At 36.4% G+C, this 19107-nt stretch overlaps 1 protein-coding gene across 6 annotated transcripts in view; it reads right to left on the minus strand.

Annotated features, from left to right (window-relative positions):
- PKP4 (plakophilin 4) overlaps positions 1-19107 on the minus strand; it is a 125819-nt gene that overhangs the window by 16421 nt on the left and 90291 nt on the right. For 4 of the 6 annotated variants that reach the window (XM_044417629.1, XM_044417630.1, XM_044417625.1 and 1 more), the window contains 5 exons: positions 16294-16485; positions 11314-11533; positions 10873-11005; positions 8113-8326; positions 164-347 (listed from right to left, as the gene is read on the minus strand). In XM_044417629.1, coding sequence (XP_044273564.1) covers positions 164-347; positions 8113-8326; positions 10873-11005; positions 11314-11533; positions 16294-16485 — 943 coding nt within the window. The remainder of the gene's footprint in view (positions 1-163; positions 348-8112; positions 8327-10872; positions 11006-11313; positions 11534-16293; positions 16486-19107) is intronic. The other 2 variants (XM_044417626.1, XM_044417628.1) reach the window with 1 other exon arrangement.

A 19107-nucleotide genomic window follows, 5' to 3' on the forward strand; every position in this document is an offset into this window, starting at 1 on the left:
TTTAAGGAGTGTTGCTATTCATACAGAAATGAATGGTTTTGGACCTAAAGTTGTTTATTATGGAAAAGCATAAAATTAATTTGTAAGAACCGAATGGTAAAATAAATATAAAATGCATTAAAAACTGCTGTTTAAGATGAGTACTACAAGCACAGTGAATTACCTCAGGCATCCTGTTGTGTTGCGTAGAACTAGAGAAGTTTGGAATTTAATTTTATGATCATCATCAAAGGAAGAATTATTCCACCCAGAGTGAGGAACTATCACAGTGTTTGTTAGTGTTGCCAGAGCATCTCGAATGATTGTCATTTTAACTGCATCACATGAAGACAAGTTCCAGAGAACGCCTAAGGAAAAAGAAACAGCATATCATTTAATGGCAGCTTGTATATCTTAACCCACAATACCATGGGACTGGTAACAGCAACTTAAAAGTTTGGCACAATAAAACAAAAACAAATATGCTTCACAGCACAAAATAATAATAACTGGCCAGCGTAAGACCACAACAGAGCTTCTCTAGACATTTTTGGTTTTCCAACTTGGCACATGGAAGGTACTATTAACAAAGTGCTCTCAGTTAGAAATAATAATGCAAGAGGGAATCCAGCAGCTTTCCCCAACCTTGGGTCCTTGTCCTATTCCTCAATTATATTAATATGCCACCATTTTTCCTTTCAAGGAACTCAATGTGACACACTGGTGTTCCACTTCAATTCCCATCAACCCCAGTTTGCTAAAGGCAGGAAAAACTGGAGTTGTTGTCCAAGTCATTGGAGGACAGCAGGTTATGGAGAGTTACTCTTTAACAGGAAGGGGGAAGTTTGGTACCCTGTGAAGTATTAATGCAGATTCCAGATCGCTGGTGTACTGCAACTTACCAAGTTTCATTACAGTCAACTAATATAACCTAACACAGAATCCAGTGGATTTGTCACCTTAAACTTCAAGAGAAAGAAATCGATATTATCTATGATCAGATAAGCTAGGATTATTTATGCTGCAACACTGTATGTATATTCTGAAGTGTGTGAAATCAGCAGTAATCTGCCAAGATTGTTGAAATATATGAGACACAGTGACTTATGTGGCACTTTTGATACGGAGTATGTAATTAACAATAGACTTAGTCTTATATTGATCTGGTTACTTTCTAAATAACTAGAATGTAAACATAATCATCATGGATTTAACTTGCATGAAGTTACCAAATGATTGGTGCACACTATATATACTATATAGGAATTATAGCCTTTGCATGAAGAGAAAAAAGAGTTAGAAACTCTTCCTTGGTAAAGGAAAAAATGAAGAAAAGGGGGAAAGGGGAATATAGCTGCATGAAATGTATTTCAATTTGTACATCTCTATTGGAACTTTCCTTTTCTTCCTATAGCTTTACAGACAATATTCCAAATATTGGCTTGGGGGACTGTTCATGAAGCATGGGCTCAAGTGTTCCCTTGCCCCCTCCATTCTTGCACACAGCTGTCCCTCACAGTTGCCTCATTATCACTCACCATGTCCATGACATCTGAATCTACCAAACAGTTAGCAGTTGTCCTCCTGAACAGAATCAGAAATCTACTTCTCACCATGTCTTGCATCCAAAAGACCTCAAGCAGAACACAAGGAATGCTGCCTCTCTCATGTTTTGCCAATATTGCCTCAAATTTTTCAGGCAGGGAGGAAGAAGGGGAACACTGCTTGAAGTTCTTAGAATCTAAGGGCAATGTTCCTAATCATTCTAATTTGAAAGGCAAACATGATATAGTTTACCAACCCTGCATGCCACAACCAACTGTATTCATGGAAAGGAAAGCTTCATGCAAGTAGGGAGAGGAGGGAAGGCAATTTGGGAGCTCCCGAGTCCATGACTTATTTCCATTTTTCAAAATGTAGTTCTGAATCAAACATACATACAGCCTATATTTGGGTATGCCTATATTTATCCTGGTTCATACTCTCCAACTAAAACATACCTGCAATATTCCTTTTATTATATTTGGGGAAATGACCTTATGACAAGTGGTAACAAAATCTAATGTGGTCTATACCTCGTTAAAAAAAAAAAAAAATAGCACTTGAAGTTAATGTTTTGAAAAAAGACAGCCTACAATGAAATATCTTGTCATTTTCCTCACTCACTGTCATAATATGACCTAGTATATTGTCATCTGCCAAATGCTGGCTTATATGGAGAAGTAATGGGCAGTATCCAATGGGGTGTGACTGTTAACATGAATTATCTTGTAGTGAATCACTCTATAGCAATGGTATTAGCTTATATCCTACCTTTCCAGACATCAGTACACCAGATAGTGCTATTGTCATTGTGCTAGAGCAGATTATGTTAGCACAACATAATTAATGTTTGTATTTGCACCCTAACTATCCATTGTTGGCTACTGTCTATTATTTCTTCAAAGTAACCAACATTTACCAAATACGGCATAACAGTTCTATCTTGTTGAAAGGCACGGTTCTTCACTGATGTCTGCTAGCAAAAAAAAGGGTAGCATTCTGTGTTAGTTCCACATAAAGAAACCAACTGAAATGAATGAGACTCAGTTTAGTCACAACTAATTGTCCCATTCATTTCATGAAGTCTCTACATGGGACTAACAATGGATACTATCCAAAAGCCCCTGCATTTCCTAGGAGATAATAAAAGAGAACCCCAAACATTTTGCTACACGGTCTTCCCACTCAATTGCTATATATGCAGATATACTGGAACTACTAGTTAACTGTTACGTACTGTCAAGTTGTCTCTGATGTGAGGTGATGCTATGAATGAAAGTCCCCCAAAAGGTCCAATCCATGACATTTCTGCTTAGCTGTTCTAAATTCAAGGCTGTGGTTTCCTTTATGGATTCAAGCCATCTCTTTATTATTCTGCCTGAGTCTTTCCCTAGCATGACTGTCTTTTCCTGGTAGTTTTGCATTCTCATGGTGTGTCCAAAGTATGACCCCCTCAGTTTTGTCATTTTTGTTTTGAGGGAAAGTGGTTCTACGGTTTTATCATAAAACAGTAATTCTGAGGTATGAATTGCATTCAATTCTCAATAAGTTTATTCTGGTGTTCCAAAATAAAAACAATTGAATGTTTTGACAGTTTAATCCTTGTCAGTTAGGATGTGCACAGGTCCTTCATGATATCAAAGTTGAGGCAATAGCTACCCCCCCAAAAAAAGCTTTATCTCAATGAAGAAGAGCTTTTGCAGCCAACAGCAAGTGCCATTCCTTTATTTTTTTATTGGTTTGCATTTATATAAGGATTTTTTTTTGCAAACTAGTTAAACTCTCATATTTTTGCAAATCTATTGTACTAATTGGACACTTCATTCAAATCTCTATGGTAAGTACTCTATCATGACTTGTTTTACTGAATTATGTATTTATTTAAAAATGTTTATATATCATTCTTCATTTAAAAATCCTAAGACAGTTTACATGTTTTTAAAAAAGCAGTATCATTACAATGCCACAATTAAAAATTCCTTAGTGCCAGTACTTGATATAAAAATTAAAATACCAATTAACAATTAAAAAACTGGGTAAATTTAAAAAAGGTTTGGCCTGGTGCCAGAACAAATAAAGTGTGGGTGCCAGGCACACCTCTCTAAGGAGGGAGTCCCATAATCAGGACCCTACAGCAGAAAAGGCCCTCCTCCTATCATCCCTCCTCACCTCTTTCAAAGAGGGCTCTTAGAGGAGGACCTCTGCAGACGATCTTAAATTCTGGGCAGGCTCATATGCAAGGAGACGTTCCTTTAGACGTTCCTATATGTTTCACTATGTTTATGCATTCTGTGGTTTTAACTTTTATTTTATAACTCTCCAACTCAGAAAGTTTTGGTCACTGGACAATACAGAAATGTAGTAAGTTTAAAAAATCCAAAGTTTAACTTTGGTCACAGCAATATTAAAGCAGAGCATAAATCAGACAATATAAAAGCACACATTAAGATGGAATTATGCAAAGCCACTGCCAATACAATCAAGCAATTGCAAGTTGAAAAATTAATTTCAAAGTTCTGAAGGTGAAGCGTAAGAATATAATTTATCTTTGCTTTACAATACAGTGACTTAGTGTAGGTGTTCATTGCAACTACAAGTCTTGAATACAGATTTGAGAAAAAAAATCCATGCAGATTAGGTGTGCTTCAGTTCTGAATAACATGGTAATGAAGTGTTCACTTCTACCTTTCCTAAGCAATCCTATATTTAGATAACACTAGGTTCAGTAACAAATCTACGTCATTGTGTCACACAGAGCCTTTGTTTGCCAGTCCCTATAGATACACAGATATTTGTTTTAGCACATTTTCTTTACCGGAAATGGCATAGCTACAGTCACTCATTGACCTAATGGCATTAACATTTTGCAGAAAGAACTGGAGTGCCATTTACTATACCCACTGCTAAACATATCTGATGAGCAATTACATGAAGGTTAAAATTTCACCCATTTCCTTATTGAGGCAATCCATCAGTACATATTGAATAAACCAAGAATGTAGAAAGAACTGATTGATCAGAGCATATGCATGTTGAATGATTAGATAAGGCAGATCTTCTTATCATACTCATAGGCTCAGAAATAACAGTGTAAACCAAGGCAGCAATTATGCACATATTCATGCTGTGTTCCTCCAGAAAATGTTATGTGACTTAGGGCCCTGTCCTATAATTGTTTAGACAGAAAAATGCCCTACTTTGCCCAGTGTGCTGCTCACAATCTATTACTGTGTTTAGCAGTAAGAAAGTAATTATATATAGCATTATTTAGCACCATCTCAAGATTCTCTGAGGAAAACTTGGAAAAGTTCAAATGAATACATGGAAAGAAGCTTTAAAGTCGGCTTCAACGGGTGGAATTCAGTGAAGTGCTTCAATCAGTGGAATGCTGAGAAGACCATTTCCTTCCCCCCACCCTTGCAACCCTCCATACACTTTCCAAAGGCAATTTTGGGCAGTGTGCTGAAGAATATGAAGAGGGTTGGCTTATGTGGTGCTGCATTTCATTCAACATCTCTACATATCAGACCGAGGCCTTATTTATATGTGATACAAGACGTGAGTTAAAAAAGCAAAATCAAAAAATGCTCTGGAGGCTTCCATGTCTTCAGGGTCACGTGTCTACTGTTTCTCCTTGCCCCCATGTGCACATAAGGGATTCCTGGCTCAGGAATCATGATGGAAAGAGAATGTAATTAAGGAGTCAGACAATGGGCTCGGACATGCAACTAGGCACATAGGATTCTGCCTGGCTGCTTTTGTTTGTTTGTTTGTTTGTTTACATATGCCTCACCATCATATTTAGATTGTGTTAGAAGGGAAAATATATTACTGCTATTCTGTGAACTTTTGTACAAATGCCAATGGAAGATTTTCTTTAGTGCAATGCCACAATACATCAGGGGTTGTATTATAGTATAAGAAAAAGTCAAGAAGATGCAGGTCCTGACAGAAACTTGAGCACAGTCTTATACAGAAGTTTACACAAAAGAAAGAAATTATTTGGAAATGCCTTTTCTAACACTATGCTCCTTCTTTAAATCAGAAACAGCCCCTCTGTAAATAGAAAAGGTTTTTTTGTTAGTGTACAAACAAAGTACTTGGATCCAAGCCTTCACTGGAATATATTGTACCTCAGGAGTCTTTGGGGAAGAATGTTCTGTATGGCTCCCAGTATCTCTCCCACCCATATGATGTGTATCTATTACAATGTTGCTCCATTTTATTTCATAGCAATATGAAAAGGTTTGTTTTCTTTTGCAAGTGATCTTTGTCTATTCCTTACATCTATTCCTAAGATGTACATTTCTAATGGTTAAAGTAAGCTTTTGCTAAAATCGTCGTCGCCGTCATCACTGTCATTATTCTGAAACACTGGAAAGCTCATGCCTTTCCAAACATAAAAACAGGGTTTCCGATTGTGTGCAATAACGACATCTGAGAAATGAGAGTTATAATCTGATACTTTTTTAGACTATTTCATTGAGTAATTCTGCATTCTTTTCTTCTTTTTCCTTCTTTTGTCCAACCTCATACAATTTTCTTTTAAAACACACCAAATCAAGGTTAAGCTTTGACAGTTAGTGGAAGCCTGATATGCTTATAATAACATAATATTTAAGGTTAACTTGTATAGTCGTATCTTCATTCCCACTTAAAAATATTTTTTTAAAACAAAATGTGTTCTTTTACTTCTCTTTTTCCTTTTGCTAGTTCAAGAGAATGTTAAGCCCACAGTAAAAGAAAGGCATGAGACAAGATTCTTGACAGCATTTTTGTACCTATTCCTCATAGAATTTTCTATCAAGAAATCAAAGGCTCAGAGCATGTGGGATCCATTTTAAAACGTCATTTAATGGTGGCATCAAACAGAATTTACAGCAGTGATCACCCTTGGCTTTTTCTTATATATACTGCATGTTACTAATAAAATGCCATAATGGCGTATGTGCTTTCATACTGTTCTGGTGGCTGCGCTCTACATGCAAAAAGACAATTGGCACAATCCAGAGAAAAATGAAGCACGTGTAATTCTCCTTGAAATCAATGCTTAAGAAGTTAACGTTGTTAAGAAGTTATATCCCACTGATTTCATGACGTGTGCATGAACATCTTGTTCTAAGGTAATATTCTTCCCTACCTGCAATACTGAAACCGAGAGTAAACAATCACTTTATGATTCTACTGTATGGTTCATATCTCAGACATAAAATATCAATCGTTTTAACTTTTAAAAACCTATTAAGTTTGGGTTTGAAGGCTCTTCTGAAGAAGCCATCCTCCAAGGAAGTAAGGGGGATGACTAACAGAAGAGGGACCTGCTCACTGGTTGCATCCCATCTATGCAATGCCCTCCCAAGAGCAGTTGCCTGGCACATTCTTTACCATCTTTTTGGCACCAGGAAAAAACATTATTGCTCCAGACATTTTAACATTTAATGGAATTAAATTTTACGGAGTCCTAGAATTTTAGCTTATATTGTTTTAACTTCTTATGTTACCATTTAATTCTCAGCTGTATATTGCTGTCCACTGTATTGCTGTGCATTGTGTTTATTGTTATGTTTTTAATACTGGCTTCTGGTAATATTATATATATTACTGTTTTATTGTAATTTCACTGGTATGTATGTTCTGATTTTATTTGCTCTGTAATCTGCCTAGAAAGTCCTGTTAGACTAATTGGTTGCAGAATATAAATTTAATAAAATAAAATAAAATATCAAAAACATTTAGCTAAATAGTGTATTCCTACAGTACTAATATCCAAAACAAAGATTTCCTTAAAATCATTCTCATGAATGTGAAAGTGCTGATGACATACAGTGCCTGGGGAGAAAGTTCACCCCCCTTGACTTTTCCAGTGTTGTTATCTTCCAACCTGGAATTAAAACAGATTTAACTGGCATTGTTAGCAAATGACATATACAAAATATTCAATACTATCAAGGTCCAAAATATTTTTATGGTGGGACAAAGTTGAGTAAGCAAAAATAAATTGGCACTTGGTCATTGCATAAATATTTATTTCCTGAGTCCATACTCAGTATTTATTTATTATTTATTAGATTTCTATCCCACCCATTAGCCAAAATTGCTCTCTTGGTAGGAGTACCTTTGGGAATAATTACAGCTGTGAGTCTTCTTGGGTAAATATCAGCATTCCACATTTGATCCTACAATATTTGCCCATCCTTCTGGACAACATATGATCCCCATAGCAGCCAGTATGCTCCCATTTTTTTAAGGAAGGAAATGTTGCAGTTTGATATTGTAATTAAGTAGCCAGCTGTAATGGAGGCTTAAAATGGGCAAACAATTTGCTCCTTTTTGTGACAAGGAGAAGTGGCAGAGGGAACATGGTCCACACTGGAAGAACTTCCCTTGGAACACTTGAAGTTGTTTATCCCTGCTATATATCTAGGATCTCATTAAATTAAATTGGACCTATATCTGAATAGACATGTATAGTTACGTACTTCTAGTTATCTTTTCAATTAAACAATGCTTTCAAATTAAACCTCTTCATACACACAGAACCACATTTTAACTTGCTACAAGCCATTTACTCCCTAGCTATTCAAACTTTACCTGTGACAAGTTCTCTTACTTCTGCATCAATTGACTTTCTTAGCAATCGTAAAAGTGCAGGTATCCCACCAACGTTTTTCATTGCTATTTTATTTTCATCTGTAGACTTTCCATAAACCAGGTTCCGCAATGCACCACAAGCATTCTTTTGAACTTCAAGGACCCTGTGATCCAACAGGTCAACCAGATGTTTGATCCCTCCCAACCTACATACCTAGGAAAATATGATGAATAATGAAATCAGTTTCTGTTAACAGTTGATGCATAAAAAAGTTCAAATAAGCAATGAAATAAGATGGTTTTCTCATGGGTGCTTGATGAATCAGGTTATCATGTCTGCCTACTAAATGTCTTAGAATTCTGGAGGGACATACTTCCAATTTGTGGAAAGTAGAGTGTTGTTCATATTTTTCCTAAACTTCCTACTTTTGATGAAAATGAACAGCTTACAGATTTATAGGAATGCAAAAAATGTAAATTTTAGTGAAAAGCCATTAATTCTAAACAGGGATGGCTTTATCCCAATAACCCCAATAACATAAAAATCTTTCTTTTTTCCTCATACAATCACATTCACTAAGATGAATGCACATATACACATGTGATGTTTGATTCATTTAGGATGCAGTCCTATGAATTGTGCGCTTGATGACTGTAAGGCCCTGACTTTGAAGGCGATAATCAATTCAGGGCAGGAGGAGTGATAGCAGTGATCTTCCACTCCTCTTCTTCCTGACCTGCATTTTTTTGCTAGATAGGCTTTTTTGGCTAATCGAGCAAAGGTGTTTCAGGTGCGAGGGGGTTGGAGGGACCTCAGAATACCTCATATTCTGACCTCTCCAGTCTTCTCCACTCCCACTGAAACACCCCCTTTCCTTCCTCCAAGAATATGAATGGCCATCCAGTGTATTTCTTTCTACTCCAGCTGCAAAGGGGAGGTGTCTTCAACATACTCTTCTGAAGTCAGAGGGCTGTCTCTGACCTTGGAGTGGGGGAATGCAAGCACTGTCTCACACACAGTATAAAGGCCATAGAATTGCCCCCTTATTCATATTTACAGGGAGGCTTTTATCCCACAGTTTGGTTATATTGTTCAAGGAAGCTCAAAAAAGGAACAAATCAAAATCCAAGCAATCTAAGAATTGAAACAAGAGAAAATAAACCAACAATTGAAACATGACAGAGGGAAGTAAATGAAATTACCTTAAACAATAACAATATTTATCCATACTTAATGCTTGCTTTGTGATGTGGCATTCTCTCCATAAAAAGGGAACTTTAACCAGCGCCCTTTCTGCATACCAAAATACAATTGCTTTTCTTGGTGCAGTATGTGCTAGATCAGGCTCTTCCCTCTCTTTGCCCTCTTAGCTGTAATGAGGGGAGGTTCTGGGACTTCTCCACTGAACCTCAATTGCATCCTCTCTCTATTTATGTTGTTTATTGCCAGTCATGAAAACTCCTACTATCATTACTCTCTTTGCCCGTTCAGTCTCCACAACTGTCATCCTTCAATTATATCATATTTTATCTCCTTTCAACCTCATCTGCCCTGACTCTGGCCATTCCTTCCTCTCTTTCTCTCCTCATAAGAAAAGCCATGCTGGATCAGACAACAGGTATGTCTTGTCCAGCACTCCATACACACGGTGGCAAACCAGCTGCCCACAGGATCCCTTGAGCAGGATGGGTGCAAGACCCCCTCCTGCCCAAGTTCCTCATCAACTAGTGCCTGCAGGCATGCCCCCTCTGGGAAAGGAGGTAGCTCATAGCCTACAAGGGAGAGCTGGAACCTTATTAAATGTTTCACTACTGTCAGAGAAGGCCACTGACAGCCTTCTCCCTTATGAATCAGTCCGTGCTTCCTCTTGTCTTCATTTTTTCTCTCTTCTTGCCTCAAGCAGCCCAACTGGAATGGAATTTTCTGCCCTGATATTCTGGTTTGCTGTAGCTTTTCTTCAGTCCTGAGTTCACCCCAGGGCACCCATCTCTAAAGTGGGTATCCTGACTTTCAGGCAGCCTGCACCATCAATCACTGCAACTGGGATGGGCAGTCAGCACAGTGAACCTCGGCTTTTATTAAGGGTCCTAAGAAAGTAGTGAAACATTTAATAAGGTTCCAACCCTACTTTGTTTTCACCCCTTTCTTAATGTGACAAATATGCCATTCCAGCCATGCAAAAACAATAGAGTAATCAATAGTAATCAATGTTTAGAGGGAATTATTAAGATTTCTTGGTTGCTGCCCTAGTTTGGAGGAAGGTTCCCTCTTCATTACACCTAGACTTTAACAAGTTTCTTCACCCTGAGTTGATTTCCCTCCATCTTTTTATCTGAAGACACATTTTTGTAATATAAACTAGCCAGCAAAAACTTTCTGGTGGTTTAACTGAAGAAGTCTTTGGCTCCTGAGAAATGTGCAACATTTTCATTTCTAGTAAGAGGCTCAATATTTTCCATTTCATACTGTAGAAAATACAGCAAAGTTATACAGAATGGACAAACTTGGTAACTTTTGTTTAAGTTCTATGAGAAATTTTAAACATGTAAAAAGGAAGTTGTAAAAACATGTTGTTAAATTATATAACATTTTTATTGTCTCTACAGTAAAGCCTAAATGTCTTAATAGGTATGTGCAATATATTTGCAATAATAGTCACAGTTAACAATTACCAATTTGATTCAAACTATAAAATTAAATAGCTCATTCTAACAGTTCTGAAATGTTCTTTACTGAACCTTTTCAATAAGAAACCATACCTCGGTTTTTACTTTGTTATCCCCAAAGCACAGGTGCTGAAGGTAGGCTGCAGCATTGGCTTGAACTGATGGGAACTGATGCTGAAGCATGTGAATGACCTCAGGCAATTCGGGATCCCGCCATGCAAATTCTCTGCATTAGGCAAGTGGAATTTATTTATTATATTTACTAATCACTGATAATCAAGGCACCCCCATATTTAAGGTGCACTTTTGTGTTACATCACATAAATGTGTACAGATAAATACATTTTCATCCTAGAATGAGTTAACCAGTTTAGAACTGAAACTATTTTACAAATATTTGTAACTAAATTGAAAAGAACAAAAGCAAATTTTATCCCTATGATAAAAAATTAAAATGGAAGTAATGGGAAGCACTTTTGAATAATTTCACTGTTAACAACTTTGTGCAGTTTGTTAAAATATAGGTATACTTGCCTTGGATCTTTCTGGATACTGTCTATGGAAGGAGATCTTGTTGTACCATCATCTGCAGGGGCTGCATGTTGCATCCTATTGTAACTGGACTCTGAGAGTCGGTAATGCAATGATCTGTAGGGTTCTGCGTAGGTAGCTGTTGTGTTCAGAGCATAATTGTTTCTTTGGTATGCAAGCGTGCTACGCTGACTGGATGATCTTTGTAGATTTCCAGCACCTGCTATACAACATATATATTAAGAAATGCTCATTGGGTGTTTGTCTTTAATGCACAGAGTAACAACACATGTTCTTCTTATCTGACTTTAACCCTGTGCTACCAAAACACAAAATTGATGGAAAATATTTTGGTAGTATTGGAAGATGCTTCTGTTTAGGCTGCTGTGGCAGACTGGTTAATCCAACAAAGGACTGAGCTTATGATTCCAGGAGAAGCTTTCTATATTTTATTAAATATGGCTCTTAAAAAGGAAGGGAAAATTGAATTGCTCTCTTTAAATGTTAATGGACTAAATGGACCATCTAAGAGAAGAAGGATTTTTGCTCAACTTCAAAAATGAAAATTAAATATAATTTGTCTACAAGAAACACATATTAAGAAACAATATGTTAAACTTCTGGAATGTTCAAAACTGGGAAAATTGTTTGTTTCTTCTGCATCACAAAAGAAAAGAGGTTTAGCATTGTATGGTAAAGAAAAATTGGACCCTAAATATATTCTTGCTGATGAGGATGGTAGGATCTTGATGGTAGAAATTATAATTAAACTTAAAAAGGTGCTCTTAGTGGCAATATATGCACCAAATGACCATCAGGAAACGTTTTACCAAAAAGTACATATGTTACTTTTACAAGTAGACTATCAGTCTGTGTGTGTAATGGGCGATTTTAATGCAATTGTGAATAAGGGAATCGAGTACAAGAGTGAAAGTAAGGGAAAAAAGGGTAGGAGGATGCTTCCAAAGTCTTGTTCCAACTTGATTGAAGAATTCAGATTGATAGATGCCTGGAGGCATAAAAACCCATCTTCAGCCAATTATTCTTTTTACTCAAACAGACATAGGTCATGGTCTAGAACTGATATGGTTTGGATAACTCCAGACTTAATGCCAGGTCTGATAGAAGCTGAAATGGAGGCAAATGTCTGGGCGGATCATAATCCTGTATTTATATCATTGAAAGGAGCTGCAAGGACGCCCAGATGGAGTCTAGATAAAGCATTACTAAAAGATAAAAAATTTGTAGAGGAGATAAGCAAAGAGATGCAAATATTTTTTCAAATAAACAAAGCGGAAGAAACTTCTTTACAGAATGTCTGGGATACAGCTAAAGCCTATGTCAGGGGACTGATAGTAACCTACTCAGCAAAAATAAAGAAAAAGAAAAAGCAAGAGCGAGTAACATTAGTAGAAAAATTGAGGAAACGGGAACAAGAACTGCAGGCGGATCCAACAAAAAGAAATCTTAGGGTCCAAATGAATACTTTAAAGCACAAATTGAATCTCTTGGATACAAATGAACTTACTAAGCAAATGAAACTGGCTAAACAGATTTTTTTTTGAAAATGCTAATAAAATGGGGAGATGGCTAGCATATAAAGTAAAAAAAGAAAGAGAGAAGAGATTGATTTCGAAACTGAAAGATGGAGAAGGACGACTACAGGTACAAAATACACGAATTAAGAAAATAGCTGAAGATTTTTTTTGCAAGGCTATACCGGAAGGAGGAGTTTTCAATTGAGAAGGTAAAAGAATACATTTGAAAGGGAGATTTACCAAAACTACCAGAAAAGTATCAAAAAATATTGAATCAAGAAGTAACAACTATGGAAATAACAGAGGCAATCATGCGACAAAAGAACGATAAAACCCCTGGTCCGGATGGGCTACCAGCTGAATTTTACAAATCTTTTGAGGGAGTTTTTGCTACGTTGCTCAAAGATATATGTAATGAAGCATTGTTAAATGCTAAAATACCAGATACCTGGACAGAGGCAAATATTACATTAATACCGAAAGAAGATATGGACTTAACACGGATTCAAAATTACAGACCTATATCATTACTAAATGTGGATTATAAAATTTTTGCCTCTATATTGGCAGAAAGGTTGAAGAAGTTTTTAATAGACTTTATTCATCCAGACCAAAATGATTTCCTGCCTAAAAGACAAATGAAGAACAATCTGAGGGCTATCTTGGATATTCTAGAATACTACGAGACACACACGGAAAAATCAATGGCTCTACTGTTTTTAGATGCCCAGAAAGCCTTTGATAATGTTAATTGGCAATTCATGATGCAACACAAAGACCAAATGGAGTTTGGGGGAAAATTTATGAATGCGATATCAAGCATCTATCAAAGACAATTGGCCAGGATTTTAATTAATGAAGAATGTACAAGGGCTATAGAGATACAAAAGGGTACAAGGCAGGGATGCCCGTTGTCACCCCTATTGGTCATCCTGACTTTAGAGGTTTTGAATAGAAATATTAGGGATGACGAGGACTTTAAAGGTACTAAAATTAGGGATGAAAAGTATAAATTGCAAGCATTCGCAGATGATTTGGTCTTTATAATAGAGGAACCTTTTGTAACAATCCCTAAACTTTTACAACGGATTGAAGAATATGGTGAGGTTACGGGGATGAAAATAAATAAAGAAAAAACGAAACTATTAGTTAAAAATCTTACGCAAGATCAGAAAAAAAGACTCCAAGAACAACTGGACTTGCAGATTGTTAAAAAGGTTAAATACTTGGGAATCTATCTTACAGCTAAATGCACAACTTTGAAAGAAGACAATTACGATAAATTATTGAAAGATATTAAAGGTGATCTGGAAAGATGGACCAATTTACAATTGTCTTTGGTGGGAAGAATACCGCTGGTTAAAATGAACATACTACCAACATTTTTGTTTTTGTTCCAAATGATCTCCGTAAAATTTGATAAAAATTTTGAGGATTTAAATTTTCAAATGTTGAGATTTATTTGGAGAAAAAAGCAAGGATTAAACAAAAAGTGCTTCAGGAAACCAAAAAGAATGGGGTTTTTGGGTTACTGGATTGGATGTTGTACTATCAAGCGTCTATTTTAACGTGGATAAAAGAATGGATAACCTTGCGAAATAAGAGAATTTTGTATCTTGAAGGACATGATTTGCAAATGGGTTGGCATGCTTATACGTGGTACGAGAAGGTTAAGTCTCATGGGACTTTTTAAAGTCACTTTATTAGAAGATCATTAATGTCAGTGTAGGAAAAGTTAAAGTCAAAATTGTATAAGTTACCAAGATGGCTTTCACCTATGGAAGCTTTTGTGTATCCAAATGTATTGAATTTTGAAGGGATCATAAGATACGATGATATTTTGGATAAGGATGGAGGCCTGAAACTAGATCAAGAAATACAAGAACAGGGATTCAATGTCTCTTGGTGGTATAAGGTGCAGATGCAATCAAGTATGCTACAGTTTGTAAAATATGGGGGTTTTATAAAGACCTAACAGCCTTTGATCAAGTGATGTTAAAAACAGATGAGAAAATTATTAAAAGAATTTATGAGTTCTTACTTGACAGGAAAATGGAAGGGGAACAGGTTAAGGAAACTATGGTAACATGGGCACACAATTTTGGATATAATATTGAATTAGAAAAGTGGCAAAAGCTATGGGAAAGAAATATTAAGGTAACTTTAGCAACCTTGTATAAAGAAAATTTATATAAAATGTTTTATAGATGGTATTTGTCACCAAATCAATTAGCTAAGATGTTTCCAAATATGTCAAACAGATGTTGGAATGTAAACATGATGTGCATACTTTTTACCATATGTGGTGGACTTGTGAATATGTGAAAAAGTATTGGATTAAAATACATAAATGGCTTGAGGAAATGCTACAAAAACCCTTAGCTTTTAAACCTGAAATTTTCTTGTTAGGCATTGTACTGGAAAATATTAGCAAACAAGAAATGTATTTGATACTACATTTAATCACAGCGGCGAGGATTGCGCTAGCTCAATACTGGAAGAGTGAGGAACTACCCACTGAGGAACTGATTTTAAAAAAGATTCTGGATTGTGCAGAAATAGACAGATTGACTCTATTATTGAAGGAGAAGGAAGATAGTGACTTCTATCAAACTTGGGACCTTTTCTACGATTGGCTGGAGAAACGGGACTTGGCTTAGATTTAAAGATGTCTTTAAATTTTTATAAATCGATTTGAATATGATTATAGAATGTTTAAAAGATATGTTATAGGGGGCTGACCCAGTACATCTGATGTATTTGATGACTGATCATTGTTTAGTTTTTAGTTTAAAATCTTAATAAAAATGTGCAAAAAAAAAAAGAAAAAAAAGAAGCTTCTCTTAGTGATGTGCCATAGAGGCACTATTGGGGAATGGCTACATGTTCTCTATCATCAAGGCCTCCTAATTCTCTTCTTCACATTATCTTCATCAAAGCCCTTTGTGGTAGGATGGGTTGAGACTTAGTTACTGGCCCAAAGTCAGCAAGTGAGCGTCAAGGTACTAGAAACTGAATCATCTAAGTCCCAGTCTAAATATTCTAACCATTACACAACATACTATGAATGTTTACCTGAGTGAACCATTTCTTAATGAAATTTAAAAGCGTCTTTGCAATTCCATATAATTGCAAATAACACAGAGAATAAGAAAACACACATTTTTATTTAGAGCATTTTGAAACAAAGATAATAATATGAGTGCTCTGCAAATGAACTGGGCTACAAAGTTCCATAAGAATCTAACATATCTGATATCCAGCTCAATATCCATTGCATTTAGCACTTTGGTACAGATAACTTTGTACATCACCTTCATGCATTTTATTAGTATTTAACATTAACCATAGGATAATTCCTATATACCTGTAATTGATTTAGGTTCTGGTGTATATATTCTGGGATTAAAAGAGTACCAGAAAGAAACCTCAGCTTCATATTTACCTGATCCAGTTCGATATAATGCTGTCTGGGAACCTTGGTATGCATCACTTGTTCCATGACTTGGACTGTGGTACACTGGACTATAATAGGTTCTGCCTTCATATATGGGAGTAATGTGAAGATCAGGAGATACAGTTGACCGCAGCTCTTGACCAAGCTGGCTGTGTTGACTAGCATATGAACTCCTCAAGCCTAGAGGAAAAAGGGAAAAGTAAGTATGAAGCAATAAAAATACATGAAATTTAGTCTTTGCTTTTATAATTAGAAACCTTTAGGCTGCAATGATGGACATAGTTCTCCAACACATATGCATACTCTCTCTTTCAATACTGTCTAAAATTTTATTAGGGCAAACATTAATCTGTATGCTAATCTATATTGTCAAATAAGAGATTTATTAAGAAATCAATGACATTTTTAAAAATGTATTTTCTTTTGCTTAAATATGGTTTGATTTACACCTGATCTGAGCAAGAGCATGTCAAATGAGTTAAACTATGCCAAATAATTTTGGTACCTACGAAGTATCACTGTAGTTTCTATAACTAAAATTTTCAGGTAGGTTTCTGTTGGTGCATATTCTATTGCAGAGTCATAGTCTGGATCCAGACTTTGGCCTCTGTGAGCATTTTGATATGGCACACATCTTATCTAGTGGTACATTCCCTCTGCTAGAGCGGGAGAAAATATGTAATTTTTCAAGAATTCACTTTCTCTATAGTCTGATTGCCTTCTTCCACAGATCATCTTGGAAGTTCGGGAACCTTCCAGGACATGTGATATGGCACTGGAAGCTGCAGGATTTGGGGGAAATAGTGAAGAATGCTCTGCCCCTTCTTGCCAGCCAAGGTGTCCCGAGTGGATTGTATTCAGGAAGTACTCTTCGTACCATTAGCAACCCCTGGGTTCAATAACATGGGTACTATCTCAAGTATCTAGAATTTTTCCTAATGTGGAAATGTTTGCATAACATGCTCAGAGATCTTCAGACAGAGACCTTGATATTTTAGGAACTTAGTTGCAACATTTCACCAAATTTTAAGACAGAATAGTATTTGCAAATTAAAACAGGGTCATTCTACCAATATTTAGTCTGCTAAATTTCATGGACAATATTCAGTGGAATCATTCTGGTAGCATTCTAACATCATGTAGTAGAAACTAGGTTCCAAACTAAACACAAGAGGAAAATCTGACAAAGATTACATTTGCACAAGTGGGACTGCACAAGCAATTGTTCATTACACTTGCACAACACATTATGCAACTTTGTTGTACAACCCATTGTGTACTTTCCTTGTATACCTGCTCACACAACTGGTTAAACAAGCACAAAGCACTGCTTCCTGTCTGGCAATTTTGCAGGACACTGATAGGTACTGCCCCAGGATTTTTGTCTTGGAACTACAGAGGGCCACTTCTGACAGCTAAATTAGTATTACTAGGGCTAAATTTCTAACTCAACATAGGACTTGTAGATCCTTTGGCTTCTAATTCAGGAAGTACAACTCACATGGCCACCAGCAAGAACCAATGCTGCTGAGTGTGTTCAAGAATATATTTTCCTGTTAAGGCAGAGGTCACCAACCTTTTGAGGTATGTGGGCATATCCGGAATTTTGGGTGTGCATTTGGGCATTCTCAAAAAATACCCCACTTGTCCCTTCATAAAATGGCTACCACAGTGGGCACAGCCAGTTCAAAGCAAAACTGGTGAGACCAAAAGAAACATAACCTGTCCCAAAACCAAAGGAAAAGGTGGGGCCTGAGTTTGAGGAATTTTATTAAGGATGTGCTGGAGGGCAGAATTTCACTTTGAAGTAGTGTCAGCCTTATATTTATTTTTTTAATTGCTTAAGAAAGTAAGGAAAAAACAGAAGAGAAGGATCTGGATGGGTGCCAAGAGAGGATCCTGCTGACTCACCTTGTGCCCATGGTACTACACATGAGGCTCCAAAGTTAAGGCATGGCTTAGCCACAGTTCATCTGTTTCTCATACCCCCTCAATTCTCTTTGTTTTTGTGCTTAAGAAAGGGGTGAAAGAATGTGCATGGATGTGACTAATTAAATTCTTTTTTCCCCCAATCTCAATTTTTTCTTGTGAGTGCTTGAAAAGACAAAAATGTTGGGCTTTGGGTTTTTTTCTTTTTTTGAGCACCCACCAGCACAGCTCTCAAATTGAATGAGAACTACCTTTTTCTTATTTAACATATGGTAATCAGGATTTTAAGGATACCTTGAATAAACTGGAAATCTTCCCCATCTCCTCCCAATTTTTACAACCTTGCAGTGGCTTTCCGGGGTTCAATGAGTGAAACATACTTTAGTGTGTTTTTATGTATCTTACAATAATTTGGCAAGATGCTGAAGTTTTCAAATCAATTTCTCCTTATGATTTAGAATCTTATTTTCAGCTTTTAGTTATCCTATCTTTTGTTTTTTATCTAAAGAGAAAAAAATTCCAATTTAATCCTTCCCTTGTAGAGCAGCTCATCTTTAGCCCTAATGATTTTTGTGCTCTTTTCCCAGTCTTTTCTTCATCCCATTTTCTTTGTTAAAAAGTGGCAGCCAGAATTGTGTGCAGTGTTCAAGTTGACAGAGCATTAAGATATTTTAAAGTCCCTGAGCTACAGATTGTTAAAGTTCTGTTTGTTCTATGGGGGCAATTCTGTCCTTGGGCAGTGATTTTTGTATTGATTTAAAATAATAGACCCACAAAAATATGTCATACTAAGCAATGTGGACAGGCAATGTACATTCTACACCGGAATATACACCTCATTTACTCTGGTCTTATTTCTATGTGGGCAGAAGT

Source organism: Varanus komodoensis, unplaced genomic scaffold, assembly GCF_004798865.1.
Source record: "Varanus komodoensis strain SLA01 unplaced genomic scaffold, ASM479886v1 scaffold9, whole genome shotgun sequence".
Classification (NCBI taxonomy): Eukaryota; Metazoa; Chordata; class Lepidosauria; order Squamata; family Varanidae; genus Varanus; species Varanus komodoensis.